The sequence below is a fragment of the Rhinopithecus roxellana genome, chromosome 15, assembly GCF_007565055.1.
Source record: "Rhinopithecus roxellana isolate Shanxi Qingling chromosome 15, ASM756505v1, whole genome shotgun sequence".
NCBI classification, from domain to species: domain Eukaryota; kingdom Metazoa; phylum Chordata; class Mammalia; order Primates; family Cercopithecidae; genus Rhinopithecus; species Rhinopithecus roxellana.
The window spans coordinates 119,627,312-119,652,133 of NC_044563.1; the positions used below are offsets into that span (position 1 = coordinate 119,627,312).

General features: G+C 36.0%; 1 protein-coding gene across 1 annotated transcript in view; it reads left to right on the forward strand.

Annotated features, from left to right (window-relative positions):
• The window catches only part of DYNC2H1 (dynein cytoplasmic 2 heavy chain 1), a 385,005-nt gene that overhangs the window by 296,028 nt on the left and 64,155 nt on the right, over positions 1-24,822 (forward strand). Inside the window, exon 84 of the mRNA XM_030918805.1 lies at positions 98-307. Coding sequence (XP_030774665.1) covers positions 98-307 — 210 coding nt within the window. The remainder of the gene's footprint in view (positions 1-97; positions 308-24,822) is intronic.

Below are 24,822 nucleotides of genomic sequence, written 5' to 3' on the forward strand. Positions count from 1 at the left end.
ATGGAATAGAACAAAAGGTTTAAATAAGTTTCAAAGTGTTTTATATATCAGTGATCTGTGTTACTATTCAGTAAATATTATAACATTTTTCTTTTAGAATTCAAACCTGATACATCAGAAAGTGCCTCCTCCTAGTGATCGACAAGGATCTCCAATATTGTCATTCATCATTCTTGAACAATTTAATGCTATTCGTTTAGTACAAAGTGTTCACCAGTCTCTTGCTGCTCTCAGCAAAGTCATCAGAGGAACTACTTTATTGAGTTCAGAAGTACAAAAATTGGCAAGTGCTTTATTAAACCAAAAGGTAAGTGAGTACTAACTGTATGTATTTTTATTTCATTTTTATAAGTGACTCCTCCATCACACATATATTTGTTAGGAATATATAGTTAATAGTAGCAGAAGACCCAAGTCACACTGGCTTAAGCCATATAAAAATTAATTGGCTGATGTAACTGAAGAATGCAGTGGTATCTAGCATTATGCCAGCTTATGTAAGAACTTAAATTGTCATTAGGGTGTCAGCTTATGTAGTTGACAAGTAACTATCTAGTGTTGTATATATAATGAAATCTATGTTGATTTCACTTTGGGGCAGGTCCCCTATACATGAGCTTGAGTTTTATATTCTGAGCTCCAAGTCCAACAGAAAGAACACCTGTTTTCTAGTAATGCACACAAAAACCTTAGGATTTGCTTTGATTAAAACCAGTTGGCTCATGTGTTATGCCTGTTCCCATACTAGTTCAGTGGGCAGTGTGTGCAAAGCTCTCACTGACCACAGCTTCAGCCAAATGCCGCTTCTTAGAGCTGGGGATGGATTTATCTTTGCCTGTAACCCATATACTGAGTAGTAAGGAAACGATGGTTACCAGTGAAAAGTCTAGATACTTTTAGAAGAAGGGGAAATCAACACTTCTTGTGCTGAAAAATTGGACCATTTTAAATGATAGTAAAATCCATGTATTTTATGGCTATTTGATAGAAACAAAAATATGGGATGTTCTGCATAGATTTATTTTAGCTGTTTGGAGAACAGAAACTTTGCAGAAGTTGGTATCTGGAAAATACTTCACTGGAGTACTATAGGAATTAAGTTTTCTTCCCCCCACCCTTGCTGTTTATACTCAATATAGGCAATCTTCTGATAGTCAACCTAAAAGTCCTCTCTGTTTATATTCTGTTTGAATATAAAACAATAGCCTTCCTGGAACTTCCTACATTCATATATATACTAACATTAAAATATCCAGTGCTTTTCTACATATACAGAAACGTCTACTCTGGCATCCTTATCTTCTTTTTTACCTTGAAAAAGAATCTGTTTTGCATTGCTTTTTCTTTGTGCAGATTGCCATTTCTGCTAATCAACTGTGATTATCAAAATACTATAGTTTGATTTGTACCACAGATTGTAACTAATTTGTTTTTAATTTGGAGTAGATATATTGTCAGTCATGGAAGATTCTTGGCACAGTGAAGGAACTAGTTGGAAAGGATTCTAAACTTCCTAAGAACTTGACTTAGTTAACTCATTTAATCACCACAGTAACATTCTGAGTGACATACTATTATCTCTGTTTTACTGTGATGTGGGGTGTTACATAACCAGAGTCACACAGCAAAGAGTTCCAGAATCACGATTTGAATCTGGGTATGTCCTGTTGTCATAATAAATGTAAATGCTTCAAATTTATATATCAAAATATAAATGCCCATGAGAGTAAATTTCTTTATCCAACTATATGCTGTAGAGAACAAAATGTATCAGTAAGACAAATTGCTGTTGAATTAGAAGAGAAAATAATAATATAGGAAGATGACATGTAGAAGAGAACAGTAAGTCTAATAGGACTGGTACACAATGAAGTATAATTAGGATTGGATTAGATTTTGAGGTCTTTAAAGCCAAAGAAAGGAACTTGGATTAAATGCTGCAGGCAATAATTATATTTATATGTAGAAATAATATAGCAAAATGGCTAAGAATGTGGCCTCTGGAATATGTCTGCCTGTTTGAGTTCTATTCTACCACATGGCAACTGTGTAACCTTGGGTAGGTTAATTAAGCATCTCTAAACTTCGCTTTTCTCGTTGTAAAATGAGGGTAATAATGGTACCTACCTCATGGGATTATTACAAGAATTAAAACATCAGTAAAGTGCTTGGCACATAGCAAGCACCCTACAAATGTTGTTCTTGTTATTGTTATTTTAGGATAATTTTACTATGAAAAGCTCTTCAAGTATTTATCTGGTATCATTGTGCAAAATAAGTTTATAGAAATAGGAATACCATGTAGGTTACTGTAATTCTCATCTCAGGAAGTTAAGTTAGGGCCTGGAATAAGATATTTCAAGATGGTTCTGTGTGATATTAATAAAAAATGTAAGAGGTAATTGGTAACCCATCAGAGATAGTAAAGAGGTAAGAGGTACCCCATCAGAGATAGTGAAGGAGGTTTCAAAATATTCTGAGATTTATAGGAGGGTGAAGTAAATACCTGAAGTAATTGTGATGGATAGTGCTTGAATTATCTGTTTTTGACTACCTTCTATTAGGCTGTGGTGAGCTCAAGTAATTGAACCTCATGATGCAGGTAATACAGATGTATTCAGGAGGGGTACTTCTAAGGGGTTGAGGGGAAGAAATGCCTGTTGAGGGTCAGTGTCCCCCTAATTCTGGTGTAGGAGCTAGACTAGAGTGGGAAAATGTCCAGAAGAAACCAGCACAGAATACTTCTGAGATAATAAATGGGATTATTCCATAACAGAGGCCTTTTTGGACAGTGGTTGTATGGTGGCCTTGAAATGTCCTTTCTTGGATAATATCACATCATCAGTGGTATATAGTTAGTGTATTGGTTAATAGGCCTAGGGTTAAAAGAGTTGTAGAGTTGAAGTGAAATCACATGGCCAGGCCAGATGTTATTAGAAGAGCTGAGAGAGCCCCTGTTAATGGTCAGGGGCTGGGGTTGACTATATGGTGTGCATGTGTTTGGTGGGTCATTACGTATTGTCATGTAGATAGAGGCTTAAGGGCTAGGGCGAATTCGAGAATGGTTAGTAGGATTAAAATAATGAAAGCAATTGAAGCTGTGGGAAGACTAATAGTTGATAGTACTAGTGTGGCTCTCCAATTAAGTATATTAGTAGGTGGCCAGCTGTAATGTTGGCTGTTAATTGTTCAACTAGTGCTATCAGTTGGATGAATAGGCTAATAGTCTCAATGATTACCAATACAGGAATAAGTGGTATGGGTCTGCCTGTGGTAAAAAGTGGGCTAAGGAGATTTTCTCTTTTAAACCGGAAGCCTGTAATGACTGCCTGCTCATAAGGGGACTGCTATACCTAAATTTATTGATAATTGGATAATTGGTGTAAATGAATAGGGGTAGAAGCCCGAGGAGATTGGTCAAGGCAATGAAGAAAATTAGGGATATCAGTATTAGGGATCAGGTTTGTCCTTTAATGTTATGAGCAATTATTATTTGTTTTAGTACAAGTTGAACTATTCATTGTTGAATGGAGATCAGTCAATTACTAATTAGATGATTGGAGGTTCGATAGTACGGTGGGAAATAAAATGGTTAATACTACTGCGGGTAGACCTAGAAATGTCAGGGTAATAAAAGAGGTGAATAAATTTTCATTCATTTTATTTCTCAAGAGGTTAAATGTTCTTGCGTTTTGATGATTTTTTGTGTAGGGGGTGTGTAATAAATGACATTTGATAGTTTTAACTGAATAATGTAGAATAAAGTTATGATTATTGACAAGATAACAGTAGATCATGTGGAAATAATCTAGTTGAGGCATTCACTGCAGAGAAGTGCAGACCTCTCAATCTTTAACTTAAAAGGTTAAAGCTAAGTAGCTTCACAGTGATATTATAGTGTGGTTGTGGATCAGGTTTCGAAATTTTTTAAGGGAATTGATTCTAGGACAATAGGTATAAAACTGTGGTTAGACCCACAAATTTTTGAGCACTGTCCATAGTAGAGGCCTGGTCATGTAGCAGTCAAGGTAGTTTAAGCATTCAGGAATTGCATCTCTTTTGATGCCTAATGAGGGAATAGTTCATGAGTGTAGGACGTCTTTTGATAAGACTAATATACAGATGGGTATCTCTATTGGGAGAACTGTTAGGTTATCAACTTCAAGGAGTCAAAGCTCTCCTGGCTTTAAGTCTGCTGTTGGGGTTACATAAGAATCAAAGCCTAACTCTTCATATTCTGTACACTCATAGCTTCAGTATCAGTGGTGACCAATTGTTTTGATGGTAATAGAAGGGTTGTGAACCTCATCTGTTTTATATAGAATACGTAGGGATGGAAGGGCAATTAAAATTAAGATAATGGCAGGTAAGATAGTTCAGACAGTCTCGATTTCTTGGGCATCTATGGTGTTAGTATGAATTGATTTCGTTGTGAGTATTAGGGAAATAATATATAGGACCAGGGAACTAATTGGGAAAATAATTATAAGAGTGTGGTCATGGAAAGTGAGTAATTCTTCCATAATAGAGGATGTAGCACCTCGAAGGCCTAACTAAACTGGATGAGCCATTATGACATACAGGGTTTGACCTATAAATTTGACAAATTTATGTAATGATTTTACTAATATCTTATCAAGAAAGCCATAGAGGTTATGGGATTGGCTAGAAACCAGTTTCTGGAGGTTTGATTCCTTCCTTTTTTGCTTAGATTTTCACATAGGTTGCTTCTTCGAATGTGTGGTAAGGTGGTGGACAGCCATAAAGTCACTCTAAATTAGTAGATGACTGTTCAGTTGTTAGAACTTTTCATTTTGAAGCAAAGGCTTCTCAGTTCATAAAAAGTATTAGTATAACCGCTGTTAGTGAGATAAATGAGCCTACTGATGAGATAATATTTCATGTGGTATACGCATCGAGATAATCAGAGTAACGTTGGAGCATACTGGATAGGCTGAGGAAGTGCTGTGGGGAAAAGGTTAAATTAACACCTATAAATATAATGGTGAAGTGGATTTTAGACTAAGTCTGATTAATTGTATAACCTGAAAATGAGGGGAATCAGTGGACAAAGCACCGTACCATGGCGAATACTGCTCCTATTGATAGGACGTAGTGGAAATGGGCTACAACATAATGTGTGTCATGTAAGATAATGTCTAGTGATGAATTAGCTAGTACAATGCCGGTTAGACCTCCTACTGTGAGTAGGAAAATGAATCCTAGGGCTCAGAATATTGCGGGAGATCATTTGATGTTACTGCCGTGCACTGTAGCTAATCAGCTAAAGACCTTGACGCCAGTAGGAATAGCAATAATTATAGTAGTGGCAGTGAAGTATGTCCGTGTGTCTACGTCTATTCCTACTGTAAATATATGGTGAGCTCATATTATAATCCCTAGGAAGCCAATTGATATTATAGCTCATACTATGCCCCCATATACCCAAATGGTTCCTTTTTTTTCAGAATAATATGTTACAATATGGGAGATTATTCCAAAGCCTGGTAGAATAAGGATATAGACTTCAGGGTGACCAAAGAATCAGAATAAATGTTGATACAAGATGGGGTTGCCTCCTCCAGCAGGGTCAAAAAAAGTAGTATGAGGTTACAGTCAGTTAATAGTATGGTAATGCTGGCAGCTAGAACTGGGAGAGAAAGGAGGAGAAGGACTGCTGTAATGGTGACTGATCAGACGAAAAGGGATATTTGATATTGGGATAAGGCTGAGGGTTTTATATTAAATTGTAATAAAGTTAGTGGCTCCTAAAATAGAAGAAACACCAGCCAAGTGGAGTGAGAAGATGGTTAGACCTACAGAGGTTCCTGCATGAGTTAGGTTCCCTGCTAAAGGGGGATAAACAGTTCAGCGCGTTCTAGCGCCAGCTTCTACCGTTGAGGATGCAAGCAGGAAAGGGGAGGAGAAGTCAGAAGTTCATATTATTTATCCAGGGAAATGCTATGTTGGGTGCCCCAATTATCAGAGGGACTAGTCAGTTACCAAAACTTCCAATTATGATTGCTATGACCATAAAGAAGATTAATACAAATGCGTGGGTTGTAACAATAACGTTATAAATCTGATAATCTCCTAGCAGAGTTCCTGGTTGGCCTAATTCTGCTCGAATTAGGAGGCTTAAAGCAGTGCCCACTATTCCCACTCATGCACCAAATAACAGATATAGTGTTCTGATGTCTTTGTGGTTAGTTGAAAACAATCAATGATTGATAAACATAAGTGAAAAAAAGGTAAAATGAGTAAGCAGTAGACTGTAAATCTAAACACAGAGGTCAAGGCCTCTTTTTACCAGCCCTGAGGTGATTTCTCATGTTGAATTGCAAATTCAAAGGAGCAGCTTCAATCCTGCTGGGGCTTCTCCTGCCTTTCCCCAACAATGGCAGGAGAAGTAGATTGAAGCCAATTGATTAGGGTGTTTAGCTGTTAACGAAATTGGTGGTTTGAATTCCACCAATCTAGCAAGAGCTTAGCTTAATTAAAGTGATTGATTTGCATTCAATTGATGCAGAATAGTCTTGCAGTCCTTAGATCTGTTACAGAAATTAGGTGTAATTTACTTACTAAAGGCTTTGAAGGTTCTTGGCCTTATTTAACCTAAATTTCTAAGTTATGATTAATATTATTGGAGAGATGAGTAAAAGGAAGGTAGAAGACATAAGTGAGAGGAGGAGTAGTATGAGTTTTGTGCTTTCGAATTGTCATTTTATTTTCATATTATATGTGGGGAATATTGTTACTGAGATAGAATAAATTAGGCATATATAAAAGTATAAGTAGAGTAGGGTTATGGAGGAGCTATAATGGTTGGGGTATTAAGACAATTGTTTTTTGTAAATTCTCGAATGATGGCTCATTTAGGCAGAAATCCTGTTAGTGGAGGTAAACCTCCTAGGGATAATAGAATTAGTGGGATTATAGGTGTTAACCATGTTAGCTTCAGGCATGAGATAGTGACAGGGTTGTAGTGCTTATACTCAGGTTGAGTGCTAGGAATGCCGTGATTGTTAAAAATAATCAGGTTAAGAATAGTAATGCTTGGGTTATAAATTAGTACTGCTATTATTCAACCTATATGACTAATTGAGGAGTAGGCTAGGATTTTGCACAGTTATGTTTGATTAAGTCCTCCTCAACTGCCCACCATAATGGATAAAATTGTGATAGAATATTTGTGTTTATTGATAGGAAAATTTGAAATATAATTAAGATAGGGGCTAGTTTTTGTCATATGAGGAGAAGTATGCCAGACATTAGGGAGGTTCCTTGAGTCACTTTTGGGACTCAGAAATGAAGAGGGCTCTTTCTAGTTTTATTGCTAGGGCTGTTATTAAGGATGAAAATTGATTAATAGTATTTATTGTCCATGTCCAGAGTACAGGTTATTGGAAAGGATACCTGTCATACGAATTATAGATGGCGGTTGCTTGTGTAAGGAAATATTTGGTGGCTGCTTCTCCAGGGTGGGGATTTATTTTTTTAAATTAAGATTGGAGTAAGAACTAATATGTTTATTTCTAGGCCTGTCCACATGAGAAATTAGTGTGAGCCTAGTATTGTGATAAGAGTTCCTGTGAAAATACTTAAAGAAATAATAAGTTGGGCTAGTGGATTAATTAGTACAAGAAGGATATAACCAACAGTTTCGGGGTGTGGGCCCGATAGCTTATTTAGCTGACCTTACTTTAGGACGTGGCATAATAAGTAGCACAGAGAATTTTGGATTCTCAGGGGTAGGTTCAATTCTTATATTTCTAGAAATAAGAGGATTTAAACCTCTATTGTTTATCAAAGTAATTCTTTTATCAGACATCTATGTTTGGGATAGAATGCTGGAAATTAGAATAGGCATTGAGATATATGCAGAATGCTAGTATAAGTGGTAGAAAATTTTTTCATGGGAGATACATGAGTTGGTCGTAGCAGAAACAGGGTATGCTGTTCGAATTCATAAAAACAGGGTAGTAAAAGGAGTGTCTTGAGATAATGAAATTTGTGGTATAGAGTTCTGGTGAATGTATGCTGTGTAGTGCTCTTAGAAACTATGATAATATTCATATATTATGCTATGAAGAAGAGGGCAAATGAACCTGCAGCATATTCGATGTTGAAGCCTGAGGCTCTGATTCTTCTTCTGTTAGCTCAAAAGGGGTCCAGTTAGTTTCTGCTAGTGTGGAGATAAATCAGATTATGGCTAGGGGCCGTCATGGTAGGAAAAGTCAGAGAAATTCTTGCATTGTGATGAGTGCATGTAAGTAAAATGAGTCACTTATCACAACTGATAATAGGATAATGGCTAGGGTGACTTCATATGAAATTTGTCTGGGCTACAGCTTGTAATGTGCTGATTAGTACATAATTTGAATTAGATGCTCATACTGATCATAGAATAGATGGCTAGGCTTGATGTGGCTAGTATAAATAGGAGGCCTTTATTAAAATTAGTTAGAGGATCTGCTATAGGGAGGTGAGTTCACAAGAGGAGAGCGATAGAAAGGGCCAGGGTTGGAGCAATAATATAAAGGGTAACAGTAGATGCTGAGGGTCATAAAGGTTCTGTGGTGAAAAGTTTTATTGTGTCAGCGAATGGTTGAAGTAGTCCGTAGGGGCCTACAATGTTAGGTCCTTTGCATAGTTGTGTATAGCCTAAGATTTTTCATTCAATGAATGTAAGGAATGCTATAGCAATTGTAGTGGGAATAATAAGTAGGAGGTGGTTAATTATAGGCATATTGTTAAGAAGAGGAGTTGAACCTCTGATTTATAAAGTTTTAAGTTTTATGCAATTGCCAGACTCTGCCATCTTAAACCCTGTTCTCAGGTCAGATGTGTGATGATTTGTTAGATTGAGATAGTATCATCTATGAGGTGAGGGTGCTTTATGAAGTGGGCCCTATTTCTCTTGTCCTTTCGTACTAGGAGAAATAATAGATAGAAACCGACCTGTATTACTTCAGTCTGAACTCAGATCACGTAGACTTTATTGTTGAATAAACGAACTCTTAATAGCAGCTACACCATTAGGATAGCCTGATCCAACATCAAGGTCGTAATCCTTGTTGTCAATGTGGACTCTAGAATAGGATTGCGCTGTTATCCCTAGGGTAACTTGTTCCATTGATTAAATTATTGGGTCAATATATGTTGACTCGCTTAGACTAGTTCAGTCTTAGTTTAGGTTGTTCAGAGGTTGAATTACGCTCTGAGACCCCAGCCAAAAATTTTAATGCAGTATGGGTTAGGGCGAGTTTCTGTTTGCATTAATGAAATAAAGTTCCATAGGGTCTTTTCATTTTATTTGTTTATATCCCACTGAATAATGTCACCGATTAAAAGTAAGAGACAGCTGAAGCCTTGTGTGGCCATTTATACAAGTTCCTATTTAGGGAACAAGTGATTATGCTACCTTTGCACAGTAGGATGCCATGGCCGTTGAACATATATCACTGGGCAGGCAGTGCCTCTAATACTGGTAATGCTACAGGTGATATTTTTGGTAAACAGGCAGGGTAAGATTTGCCGAGTTCTTTTTACTTTTTGTAACCTTTCCTTCAGGAATACCTGTGCTGGATTAACAGTATAAATAATAGGGTCCTTATTATATCACTTATTAATATTAGGCTGTTAACGTCAGTGGGTTATTCCGGTCTGATGTAAGCTTATGCAATGGAGAATATCTTCATGTTACTTATATGAACATTATTGCTTCTATTAAGTAATAGATTAAGTCCAATGTAATATTAGGAGTTCGGTAGAGTGATTAGGATTTGAAATAATTAGATGTTGAGCTTGAATACTTTCTTAATTGGTGGCTGCTTTGGGGCCAACTATGGTGGTAATAATTTTTACTCTCTGGAGGAAGGTTATTTCCTAGGGTATAAAGATCTGTCACTCTTTAGCCATTAAACTTACAGGAAGACTAAATAGTTCTGTGGGTAAGTAGACGGCTATGTTTGATGCGGCTAGTATGAATAGGAGGCCTTTATTAGAGGATCTGCTATGGGAGTTGTCTAAGATTCTATCTTGTACAACCAGCTATCACCAGGCTCAGTAGGTTTGTCACTGCTACTCATGAATCTTCCCACTATTTTGCCATATAGGTGGTTGTGTTCTTCAGCTGTTCTTGGGTAGCTCATCTGGTTTGGGGGGACTTGGCTATGGGTCTCTCTGTAGTTATTTCTGGTTATTACATTATGCAGAAAGTATAAGGGTTTGTCTTTGCTTTTTAATGCTTGATTCAGTTCTTTCGTCTTTCCCTTATGGTACTATGTGTATTGTGCCAGGATAAAATTTGTGTCACCTATACTTTTATATAAGATAAATGGTTTAAGATTATTTGATGATATCTTTAGTGAGGTTTGGGGTGAGATTTGGCTCAAAGTGATCAGGTCGTGATGAAATCTTCCGGGTATAATCCAGATACTTTGGATTAAGCTGTACTTTGGTTTGTCAAAGTGCACTTTCCAGTATGCTTACCACGTTACGACTTATCTCCTCTATACATGTGTAGAGAGTTTTTAGTACTAAGGATTTCTAGAATAGTATTTGAAAAGGTGACAGGCAGTGTGTGTGTGGTTCATGGCCTTATTCAACCAAGCACTCTACTCTTGGTTTACTGCTAAATCCTCCTTGAGTCTTTAGATTTCATAAAATTTGTTGTGAGATTTTCTGGGTATAGAAAATGTAGCCCATTTCTTGCCACCTCATGAGCTACACCTTGACCTAATGTTTTTATGTGTATTACTTGTACTTACTCTATAACCTTTTTAGGGTTTGCTAAGATGGCAGTATATATGCTGGGGGCATGAGGTGGTGAGGTAGATTGGGGTTTATCGATTATAGAACAGGCTCCTCTAGAGGGACATAAAGCACCACCAAGTCCTTTGAGTTTTAAGCTATTGCTTGTAGTATTCTGGTTAATGGTTTTGTTAATGTAACTATTACAGTTTAGGGCTAAGCACAGTGGGATATCTAATCCCAGTTTGGATCTTAGCTGTTGTGTCTTCAGGATATTAAAGCCACTTTCGTAGTATATTTTATTTCAGCCTAAGTTTTTTACAACTTAAATGGAGTTTAGCTTTATTGAGGGCAGACCTTAAACACTCTTTACGCCGAGTTCTATTGGCTTGGGTCAATGGTATGGCCATGGTGGCTGGCCCGAAATTGACCAACCCTATATATCAGTATAGCTTAAACTTTTGTTTATTACTAAATATTTATCATTACTGTTTCCCGTGGGGGTGTGGTTGAGCAAACTATTTTGAGCTGCATTTGTGCGTGCTTGATACTTGCTCCTTTTGATCTGGGTAATATAGAGGGCATTTTTCACTGGGGTGGGGATGCTTGCGTGTGTAATCTTACTAAGAGCCAATGGAAAGACCAAGACCAAATCTATCTGTTTATAGGGTTGTGTAAACCCATCTAGACATTTTCAGTGTCTTGCTATAAATAATTAAGGTACATTAATTGCATAAATCCTTGAATATAAAAAGTTAGAAAACAAGGAAAGAAGAAATAAGTATACATAGTCGTTTACAGTTCTAGAAATCCAGTGGTTTAAAGTTGAGTTGGCAGAGGTTTAGTTGGGGGTTACTCATAATTAGGGTATAATTGATTTAGGCTATGATATATAGGGTAGCACTTTCAGAAGGGTATATTCAAGGCATCATATCAGTATTAGGGTGGGAAATTAGTTGTGCTTATTGTATAAAATGGAGGCTTAGTTTAGTAGGGTTTTACGATTATTAGGAAAATTACATCGATCGAGGGGTAGCTGTTGAGGTACTTATGATTAAAATATGATTTCTGGGCAAATTTGGTTTCTTGTTTTGTTTCTACTGTTAATTATCTCAGTGACTTGTGGCATAAACACTTGAAAAAAGGATAATTTAAGTATTTTCTATGATTATAATTTTATGTGGCTTAGATTATGTTGAAAGATAAAGAACAAAAAGGGCTTAATTATATGAAACAATTCTTTCATTGAAGACCAAAATATTTTAGAAAGGGATCATAAATTTTTAAATTTTATATTTTTTTCTTTGAACCAAGATCTAAGTATTTCATTATTTCACATAGCAACAAAACTGGATGGCTTATTTCTTAAAGTGTATTTATGTAAGATGAAGATAATTTTAATATATAAAGTATTCTATATTATACTTTGAATTGAGAAATGCAACCTCAGAAAATATCACTACTTGTGAAATATTTGTATTATTTTTATGAAAATGACTTTGTTAAAATTCTTTTAAAGGATGAAAAATGTGTTTTACAAATCATGTTTAAATTCTGTCACAGATGGTATTCTTAGAAATAGTTTAGGCTATTTGATGAAATTCAAATGAGACTAGTCCGAATTTCACTAAGATCAGATCAGTAAAAAACACTTTCTGACATCTACTTTCTAATGAGTTTTAACAAAAACTGAGAATTCAGTACTACCCCATTTATTTCAAAATAAAAGTTAATTTTTTATTACATTTGAATGTGACAAGTTATGTATGATGCCATATGATTTAATGTGCTTTAGGAAAGAGTTCAGTACTTGACATTTTCTTTACTATGTGTGACATGATTGGAGTAGGAAATTTCCTAGAGAGAATAATGACTTATTTCTTTGATAACTTATGATTATCCGCTAAAACTTTTCTTTTAAATACACAATATTTATAATTTGTTTGTTAAAGAAAACAATATTGTAAAATAGTTATCTTCTACATGTTAGAACATAAGCTTTAAAACATAATTTAAAATATATGGCAAAAATTGCAAAGGTTCAAATGCCAAATTGCTTTATCTTGCCGAATAATCACTAAGAGAATGTACCATTTTAGTAGAAAGTAATAGGTTGTATTGATTAATTGAACCTCTTTTAAAGCCAACATATCTATTGGTTATACATTTCTATGTATTCTAACATGCAAGTTGGTAACACTAAATGGCTTTTTAATTTTTTAAACCAGGGAGTCCCTCAATAATATAGCAAAAATGTGCTAGTGGATCCTGTGTCTTTTTTTTTTTTTTTTTTTTTTGAGATGGAGTCTGGCTCTGTCGCCCAGGCTGGAGTGCAGTGGCCGGATCTCAGCTCACTGCAAGCTCCACCTCCCGGGTTTACGCCATTCTCCTGCCTCAGCCTCCGGAGTAGCTGGGACTACAGGCGCCCGCCACCTCGCCTGGCTAGTTTTTTGCATTTTTTAGTAGAGACGGGGTTTCACCGTGTTAGCCAGGATGGTCTCAATCTCCTGACCTCGTGATCCGCCCGTCTCGGCCTCCCAAAGTGCTGGGATTACAGGCTTGAGCCACCGTGCCCGGCCGGATCCTGTGTCTTTTGATAATTTTCAAAACTGTTTAATCATTTTGAAATCATTTTTTGATCACTGACCACCTTAAAAATTGAAGCGAAGAATGTAGTTTCTTAAAATATGTTCATACATATACATATAGAACTTTATGATATAATTTTGAGATTTATAAAATTAAGATCTTCTTTGCTAGCCTGGTTATTCCTTTCACTTTCACTCCTTTCTCTACCATGGCCCTCTTTATAGGAGTGGTTCTCAAAGTGTGGTCTCCAGACCAGTATCATTAGCATCACGTAAGAACTTGGCAGAAATATGAATTCTTGTACCACCCCCAACCTACTCCAGGCTACCGAATCAGAAATTCTCAGTGTGTTTCCTTGCAATCTGTTTTATGAAGCCCTTGAGATGCGTGCCAACTTTGGGAAATACTGTAGTCAGAATTCACATCAAAGAAGGCAATACCTGCTATGTCACGCTTTCATCTGTCTCCACTCCACGTTGTAAACATTTATGACTATGTCCACCATTGATCTTTATAAAGTGGTTGGGGACCTTATTTTTTGTTAAAAGCCTCTTTTTATTGTTTATCTACTTGCATGCAAATTAGTTCTTAGGAAAGTTCCACTCCAACTATTTTGACAAATAATTGTAAACGTTGAATAATTTGTATATTTTTCATTTAAGGTGACACCTCATGTTTTAAAACGTAATGTTTATATTAAATAACACTTTACTATTTATACAGAACTTTTGTAGCCCTTATGAAATTTGCTATTCTCGTCCTCCTTTTACTTAGGAAGACTGTGAAGGAGTTACATCCTGGTAAAGCATTAAAGCCCGTACTGTAATTCTAATGTTGTGATTCCTAGATCAGCTTTCGACCTTATTGCTCATTAAACATTTTGTTAGATCAAGCAGCTAAATTATAGTGTTTGTTATAAGATGCAGTTATCAGCTTTGTTTGAACTGAACTCCATATACTCATCTTCAAAGGCCTATCAAATACTGGGATGGAACTCTGCCTACCCCCTCTTCTATAGCTTTACTTAGCAACATTTTATTATATATACTTATAATGTAAATCAATTTTTATTGATTTAAGAAAAAAAGAGGCCTGCATGTAACAAGAATCTCTAATCTTTTGAAATTTTCCTTTAGTATCCCTAACTTAATACTATCATCATCCCAAGATAATAGAATATACATTCTCTTTTTTAGCAAGACATTTTAACTTCCAGAGTTTGTCCTTTTTCATTCATTTAGCAAATGAAAACAGAAGTACATTATTGTAAGGACTTTATGCCATGCTAAAGTTTTATCATTATTATTTGAAGGTAAACTGGTAAGTTAAAGATGTGTACATAAGTCATAACACAATGATAAAAATGAAAGTACCAAAGAAGTATGCATAATGAGCCAAAATAGGACATAAGATGGAAACATAACCTTTATCAATTAATACAAAAGTGAGATCAGGAAATAAAAAGTCAGAAATTACAAGTATCAGGAATTAGAGATGGAACATCACTACAGTTCCTATAGACATTAAGCGAATGTTACTAATAATTTTATGCCTACAAATTCAACAACTTAGGTGAAATGTACAAATTCCTCGAAAGAAATTCACCACTGCTGGGCGCGGTGGCTCACGCCTGTAATCCTAGCACTTTGGGAGGCCACGGCGGGCAGATCATGAGGTCAGGAGTTCAAGACCAGCTTGACCAGCATGATGAAACCCTGTCTCTACTAAAAATACAAAAATTAGCTGGGCGTGGTGGCACATGCCTGTAATCCCAGCTACTCGGGAGGCTAAGGCAGAAAAATTGTTTGAACCCAGGAGGTGGAGGTTGCAGTGAGCCAAGATTCTGCCACTGCACTATAGCCTGGGAGGCAGAGCAAGACTCCATCTCAAAAAAAATTAAAAAAAATAAATAAAATAAATAAATTCACCACCAAAGCATATTCAAGAAGAAATGCATAAGCTTAACAGCCTATATCAAAGAAGTTGAATTTTTTAAAACCTTCTCACAATGAGAGCTTCTAGAATTCACTGGTAAAATCTAACTAATATTTAAGGAAGACATACTGCCAACTTTATGCAAACTCTTCCACAAAATAGAAGAGATGATTATATTCCTAACTTTTCTGAGACCAGCACTGCCTGATATCAAAACCTAACAAAGGATACAAAGTTTGACACAGAAGACGAATAAGTTCTACTGTACAACATAGAACTTAGAGTTAACAATACCGTATTGTATACTTAAACATTACAAACGTAACTTAAAAACGTTGTTGTTACAACAAAGGAAAAGATTATTTAATCGACACCCTCACATCACAATTTAAAAAACTAGAGAAGCAAGAGCAAACAAATTTAAAAGCTAGCAGAAGACAAGAAATAACTAAGATCAGACCAGAAGTGAAGGAGATACGGACATGAAAAACCCTTCAAAAAACGTTTCAAAACATCAATGAATACAGGAGCTGGTTTTTTTAGAAACTAAGAAATAGACCATTAGCTAAACTAAAAGAAGAAAAGAGAGAATAATCAAATAGATAAAACAAAAAATGATAAAGGGGATATCACCGCTGATCCCACAGAAATACAAACTACCATCAGAGAATACTATAAATACCTCTACGCAAATAAACTAGAAAATCTAGAAGAAATTGATAAATACTTGGACACATACACCCTCCCAAGACTAAACCAGGAAGAAGTAGAATCCCTGAATAGACCAATAACGAGTTCTGAAAATGAGGCAGTAATTATCATAGCCTATCAACCAAAAGAAAGCCCAGGACCAGATTGATTCACAGTGAATTCTACCAGAGGTACAAAGAAGAGCTACTACCATTCCTTCTGAAACTATTCCAAACAATAGAAAAAGAGGGACTCCTCCCTAACTCATTTTATGAGGCCAGCATCATCCTGATACCAAAGCGTGGCAGAGACACACACAAAAAAATTTCAGGCCAATATCCCTGATGAACATCAATGCAAAAATTCTCAACAAAATACTGGTAATCCAAATCAAGCAGCACATTAAAAACCTTATCAACCATGATGAATTTGGCTTCATCCCTGGGATGCAAGGCTGGTTCAACATATGTAAACCAATAAATATAATCCATCACATAAACAGAAGCAATGACAAAAAACACATGATTATCTCAATACATGCAGAAAAGGCCTTTGACAAAATTCAACACCCTTCATGCTAAAAACTCAATAAACTAGGTATTGATAGAACATCTCAAAATAATAAGAGCTATTTACGGCAAACCCATAGCCAATATCATACTGAATGAGCGAAAACTAGAAGCATTCCCTTTGAAAACTGGCACAAGACAAGGATGCCCTCTCTCACAACTCCTATTCAACATAGTATCAGAAGTTCTGGCCAGGGCAAAGATGCAAGAGAAAGAAATAAAGGATCTTCAGCTAGGAATAGAGGAAGTCAAATTGTCTCTGTTTGCAGACAACATGGTTTTAGAAAACCCCATTGTCTCAGCCCAAAAACTCCTTAAGCTAATAAGCAACTTAAGCAAAATCTCAGGATATAAAATCTGTGTGCAAAAATCACAAGCATTCCTATACATCAATAATAGAAAAGCAAAGAGCCAAATCATGAGTGAACTCCCATTCACAACTGCTACAAAGGGAATAAAATACCTAAGAATACAACTTACAAGGGATGTGAAGGACCTCTTCAAGGAGAACTATAGACCACTGCTCAAGAAAATAAGACAGGACATAAACAAATGGAAAAAAAAAATCCATGCGTATATACCACCATAGAACCAATATCATGAAAATGGCTGTGCTGCCCAAAGTAATTTATAGATTCAGTGCTATTCCCATCAAGCTACCATTGACTTTCTTCACAGAATTAGAAAAAAACTGACTAATCTGACAAAAACAAGCAATGGGGAAAGGATTCCCTATTTAATAAATGATGCTGGGAAAACTGGCTAGCCATATGTAGAAAACTGAAACTGGATCCCTTCCTTATACCTTATACAAAAAATTAATTCAAGATGGATTGAAGACTTAAATGTTAGACCTAAAACCATAAACTCTAGAAGAAAACCTAGGCAATACCATTCAGGACATAGGCATGAGCAAGGACTTCATGATAAAACACCAAAAACAATGGCAACAAAAGCCAAAATTGACAAATAGAATCTAATTAAACTAAAGAGCTTCTGCACAGCAAAAGAAACTATCATCAGAGTGAACAGGCAACCTACAGAATAGGAGAAAATTTTTTCAATCTGCCCATCTGACAAAGGGCTAATATCCAGAATCTACAAAGAACTTAAACAAATTTACAAGAAAAAAAAAAAAAAAAAACCATCAGAAAGTGGGCAAAGGTTATGAACAGACACTTCTCAAAAGAAGACATTTATGCAGCCAACAGACACATGAAAAAATGCTCATCATCACTGGTCATCAGAGAAATGCAAATCAAAACCACAATGAGATACCATCTCATGCCAGTTAGAATGGCAGTCATTAAAAAGTCAGGAAAAAACAGATGCTGGAAAGGATGTGGAGAAATAGGAACACTTTTACACTGTTGGTGGGAGTGTAAATTAGTTCAACCATTGTGGAAGACAGTGTGGCCATTCCTCAAGGACCTAGAACTGGAATTACCATTTGACCTAGCAATCCCATTACTGGGTATATATCTAAGAGATTATAAATCATGGTACTATAAAGACACATGCACATGTATGTTTATTATGGCACCATTCATAATAGCAAAGACTTGGAACCGTCCCAGATGTCCATCAGTGACAGACTGGATTAAGAAAATGTGGTACATATACACAATGAAATACTATGCAGCCATAAAAAAGGATGAGTTCCAAAGGGACATGGATGTCTCTGCAGGGACATGGATGAAGCTGGAAACTATAATTCTCAGCAAACTATCACAAGGACAGAAAACTAAACACCACATGTTCTCACTCTCAGGTGAGAACTGAACATTGAGATCACATAGACACAGGGCAGGTAACATCACACACTGAGGCCTGTTGGGGCCTGGGGGGCTGGGGAAGGGATAGCATTAGGAGAAATACCTAATGTAGATGATGGGTTGATGGGTGCATCTCAAGGGCTTGATAAAACATTGCAAGGAAACACACTGAGAATTTCTGATTCAGTAGTCTGGAGGGTAGGTGGGGTGTGGTACAAGAATTCATATTTTTGCCAAGTTCTCACGTGATGCTAATGATACTGGTCTGGAGACCACACTTTGAGAACCACTCCTATAAAGAGGGCCATGGTAGAGAAAGGAGTAAAGTGAAAGGAATAACCAGGCTAGCAAAGAAGATCTTAACTTTATATATCTCAAAATTATATAATAAAGAATTAGAGAACCAAGAGCAAACAAACCCCAAAGCTAGCAGAAGACACGAAATAACCAAGATCAGAGCTAAACTTAAGGAGATGGAGACATGAAAAGCCTTTCAAAAAAATCAAAGAATCCAAGAGCTATTTTTTAAAAATAATAAAATAGACCACTAGCTAGAATCATAAAGAAGAAAAGAGAAGGATCTAATAAACACAGTCAGAAATGATAAGGGAGATACTACACAAACGACTATCACAGAATACTATAAACACCTCTATACACATAAACCAGAACATCTAGAAGAAATGGATAAATTCCTGGACACATACACCCTCCCAAGACTGAAGCAGGAAGAAATTGAATCCCTGAATAGACCAATAATGAGTTCTGAAATTGAGGCTGTAATAAATAGCCTACCACCAAAATAGGCCCAAGACCAGATGGGTTCACAGCTGAATTCTACCAGAGGTACAAAGAAGAGCTGGTACCATTTCTACTGCAACTATTCCAAAAAATTGAAAAGGAAAGACTGTTCCCTAACTTATTCTATAAAGCCAGCGTCATCCTGACACCAAACCTTGGCAGAGACACAACAAAAAAAGAAAATTTTAGGCCAATATCTTTGATGAACATCCATGTAAAAATTCTCAATAAAATACTGGCAAACCAAATCCCACAGCACATCAAAAAGCTTATCCACCGCAATCAAGTTGGCTTCATCCCTGGGATGCAAGGTTTGTTCAACATATGCAAATCAATAAATGTGTTTCATTGCATAAACAGAATGAAAGACAAAAAACACATTATCTCAATAGATGCACAAAAGGCCTTCTGTAAAATTCAACATCCTTTTATGTTAAAAACTCTCAATAGGCCGGGCGCGGTGGCTCAAGCCTGTAATCCCAGCACTTTGGGAGGCCGAGACGGGCAGATCACGAGGTCAGGAGATCGAGACCATCCTGGCTAACACGGTGAAACCCCATCTCTACCAAAAATACAAAAACTAGCCGGGCGAGGTGGCGGGTGCCTGTAGTCCCAGCTACTCAGGAGGCTGAGGCAGGAGAATGGCGTAAACCCAGGAGGCAGAGCTTGCAGTGAGCTGAGATCTGGCCACTGCACTCCAGTCCGGGCGACAGAGTGAGACTCCGCCTCAAAAAAAAAAAAAAAAAAAAAAAAAACTCTCAATAAACTAGGTACTGAAGGAACGTATCTCAAAATAGCCATATATGACAAACCCATAGCGATATAATAATGAATGGGCAGAAGCTGGAAGCATTCCACTTGAAAACTGGCACAAGAATGCCCTCTCTCACCACTCCTATTCAACATAGTATTGAAAGTTCTGGCCAGGGCAATTGGGCAAGAGAAAGAGATAAATGGTACTCAAATAGGAAGAGAGGAAATCAAATTATTTTTGTTTGCAGATGACATGATCCTATATGTAGAAAACTCCATAATCTCAACCCAATAGCTAGGAATACCTCTGCAGGATTTTTTCATAAGTATTGGCAATTTGAGTCTATTTTTTTTCTTTTTGCAAAAATGCAAAAGGTCGACCCTTTTATGAAAACAGGAGAAAAAATGGAAGGTCTTACACTTTGTGATTTCAAACATTATGAAGATATTGTTATCAAAATACTGTAGCATTGGCATAAAGACAGATACAAAGATCAATGGAATGGAAGAGAGATCAATGGAATGAAGATCAGTTGAATGGAATCCACTAATCAATGGATTGGAATGGATTAATGGAATGGAAGGAATCAGTGAAGATCAGTGAAATGGAATAAGAATCCAGATAGACCCAGAAATATATAATCAATTGATTTTTACCAATAGGCTAAGGTAATTAAATAAGAAAAGGAAAATCTCTTTAACAAATGGTGCTACAGTAACTGAATAGCCAAAAGCCAAAAAGAAAAAAGAAAACCCTGTAACTGTGTCTCCAAAGATATACAAAAATTATCCCCAAAGTAATCATAAACATTAATAAAACTTAACAAAAAATATATAGGAGAAAATTTTAGCGACTTTGTGTTTGGCAGTGATTTCTTAAATAGGACACCAAAAATGAACTATAAAAAGAAAAAAAAAGATACCTTGGACGTTATCAAAATTTTAACCTTCTCTTTAGAAGACACTTATGAAAAGGAAAAGTGAGTCACAGAATAGGAGAAAATAATTTCAAGACATATACCTAATAAAGGAACCTACATCTAGAATAGATTTTGTTTAAAAACTCAATAATGAAAAGGCAAACATCTCAATTATAAAAATGCAAAAAAAAAAATTCAATAGATATTAGGACTTGTGGATGGGAAAGAAGCACATAAAAATGTAGGTGTCATTAGGAATATCAGAACTGCAGTAAGAATACCAATATATAAATATCAGTTGTATTTCTATATAATAGCAATGAATCCTAGTATATGGCACTCACAGTATCCAAAATGAAATTAAGATCTTAATTCCACTTATAATAGCATTGAAAAAAATGAAATGGATGGGAATAAATTTAACAAAAGGAGATCAAGACTTGTGCACTGAGAGCTACACAACATCATTGAAAGGAATTAAATGGAATTTAATGGAAATTTAATTTAATGGAAAACCATCCTTTGTTCATGGGGAAATAGAGAGTGACTGCATGGATCCAGAGTATTTTGGGAGATTGATAAAAATATTCTGAAATTAGTGGTTATGCTTGTACACCCTTGTGAATATATTAAAACCCACTAAATCATACACTATAGAGAGGTGGGTTTGATGGTATATTAATTATATATCAGTAAAAACAATTTTTTAAAATCACAATGAGACAGCCCTGCACACTAGCTTGATTGGTTTATATCTTAAATTAAAAAGCCAAATGGTACCAAGTATTGTTATGGATCTGGAACAGCTTGAATTTTCAGATACTGCTGATAGTTTAGCTTTTTCTTATAAGGTTAAACATATACTTAACATGTTAGCTTAACATATTAGTGATATTAACATATCACTTGTGAATATTTACCCAAGAGAAATGAAAGCATATGCCATACAAATACTTATTTGTGAATGTTCAAAGCAACTTAATTTTTAAGTTTCAAAAACTAGAAACAACTCAACATTCAAGAGGTGAAATGATATGTTTTTGTTATATCCATAAAATTGGAATGCTACTCAGAAATACAAACAATGAGTATTTGATTTATGCAACTGCGTGGATACACCCAGTGTTCTGCCGGCAAATGTTTTAAAACTGGCTCTTAAAAAAAAAAAAAAAGAAAAGAAAAAAGAAAGAGGAGGAAGCCTTGATCTCTAGCATTTCTCATTTCCATGGTACAAATGCTGCTACCATGGCTGATTTCAAGTTACCAATATAAGGTCAGTGAATGTGGAGTGAGGAAGAGATGCCTAGTAGCAAACTATTTTTTCTATCTATGTAGAAATACTATCTTTTCTATCTTAGAAGAAATACTATCTAAGTATTTCTTCTATCTATGTCTTCTATACAGTATTTCTTCTATCTTATATCCAATAGACATAATCTTGAACACAGTTTTTGTTTTTGTAGAGACAGGGTCTCACTCTGTCACCTAGGCTGGAGTGCAGTGGTACAGTCCTAGCTCCTGCAACCTCCAACTCCTGAGCTCAATAGATCCTCCCACCTCAGCCTCCTGAGTAGCTAGGAGTACAGGCACATGCCCTCACACCAGGCTAATTTTTTAAATTTTCTGTAGCGATAGTTTCTCACTATGTTGACCAGGCTGTTTTTGAACTCCTGTGGTCAAGTGATCCTCTTGCCTCAGCCTCTCAAAGTGCTGGGATTACAGGTGTACTCCACCTGGCCCAGCTTAAATAACCATCATTCTTTATTCAGGTTGCTATAACAAATTTTAATAGACTGGGTGGCTTAAACATGTATTTCTTACAGTTCTGAAGGCTGAGAAATCTAAGATCGGTGCCAGCATGGTTGGGTGCTGATGACGGCAGCCAAGTTTTCCTTGTATCCTCATATGGTGGAAAGAGTGCAGGCTAGCTCTCTAACTTCTTCCTATAAGAGCATTAATCCCATTTATGAGGGTGAAGCCTCATAACCTTCACCCTCATAACCTAATTCCCTCCAAAGGCCCCACCTCCCAAGTACCATTAGTGACTAGCTTTCAACAAGATGTCTGAGGGGACATAACATAATAAAAATTGTAAAATAATTACAAAGAGATGAGATTTGAGAATATTTGTTAACTGTTTTAAAATAACATTTAATTGTAAATTCATATAACTTTTAAAATAATGGCTATTTAACAATGAACTTACATCATTTGTAAAATTTTAAGACTTGGCTGTCACCAGCTTTTGTGAGCTGGTTCAATCACATTACTGGATAAAACTCAAAATAATTATACATAGCAAAGAAAAGGAAGGTTAAAAGTTTAATATAATACTATATATATATAAATTTAATTATATACATAATTCTAGAAAATTCAAACTAGTATGTTGTTGGGAACAGGCCCCCAAATCTGGTCATAAACTGGCCATAAACAAAATCTCTGCAGTACTGTGACATGTTCGTGATGGCCACGACGCCCACACTGAAGGTTGTGGGTTTACCGGAATGAGGGCAAGGAACACCTGGCCCACCCAGGGCGGAAAACCACTTAAGGCGCTCTTAAACCACAAACAATAGCATGAGTATTGTGCCTTAAGGACATGTTCCTGCTGCAGATAACTAGCCAGAGCCCAGCCCTTTGTTTCCCTTAAGGAATACTTTTAGTTAATCTATAATCTGTAGAAACAATGTTTATCACTGGCTTGCTGTCAATAAATATGTGGGTAAAACTCTGTTTGAGGCTCTCAGCTCTGAAGGCTGTCAGCCCCCTGATTTCCCACTCCACACTCTATGTTTCTGTGCATGTGTCTTTAATTCCTCTAGTACTGCTGAGTTAGGGTCTCCACGATGCAGCTGGTCTCTGCAGTATGTATTAACATACCAGCAATTGTCTGTTAATTAGTTGGTGGAGGGAGGACTGATGAATTACAAATGGAAACAAAGAAACTTTTGAGAGTGAAAATATTGTCAATAATTTTTAGTTATATTTTGATTTTACTCTATACAAGTTTAAATACTATTTAGACCCTAAAATTCCATTTAATTTAGAATTTACTGAACTTTTATTATTAGCTTGGAAGACTATATGCAATATTTTTCAACATCCATGCACGTAAACACACAAAATCTGTGGCTAAACTGATGATTGTTATCTAATTTGTGCTTCAATTAATAGCTGGCTAATTTCGTATCAAAGATATAACAAACTAATGGGCTTGAACCCAAGTTTGTTTCACCTCAAGCATTTGATTGATTGGTTGCATTAATGCACAGAAATTAGTGCGACTGGCTCAGTAATTATTTTATGTTCTAATTTATATTAATAGCCACTCATACTAAATGAAATGAACAATTACTATTGAAATATTTTTGTGCCATTTGGCATTAGTAGTCATTTTAAAGTAAATTCTATATAAAAATTCATAAATATGTTGATTTCGTTTCTTGTTATGGCTCATTTAACATGGTTAGTGTGCTAAATTGTGGAAATCAAAACTCAATACTATTAGCTTTACAATGTTTATAGATCAAATTTTAGTGTAAACCCACAGAGTCCATTTAACTCTACTCTTGATGTATGTTTGGTTAAAATCTTTGAGAAAATATTAATAGAAATTATAACCCCAACATGCCTGCATATATACATACTTTTAACTATGGCAACATAACATTGGCCTAAATGAGTGTGTCACAGAAAACAATGTGGAAATAATCCACAATATTTTAAACTCTCAAGGAATATAAAAGTATGAAGACATCTTATTAAATATTATTTTGATAAATTTCATGGAAGTAAATATACATTCAGTGTAGTTTTACTGTTATGCCCAGACCATTTATTCCCCGAAGAAGACCACCAGAGTCCAGAGTCAAAGCCAAGCGGCAAGGATCTTTAATGCAAGTTCAAACTTGGTCCCCCCTTTTCTACAACATACAAGAGGGCCTCGAACAATGCGTGCGCTTGCTTTTTATAGCCTAATGTAAACAGGACTTGTAAAGTTGCAGAGGAACGAGGGAATTCTCTAGGTTACAG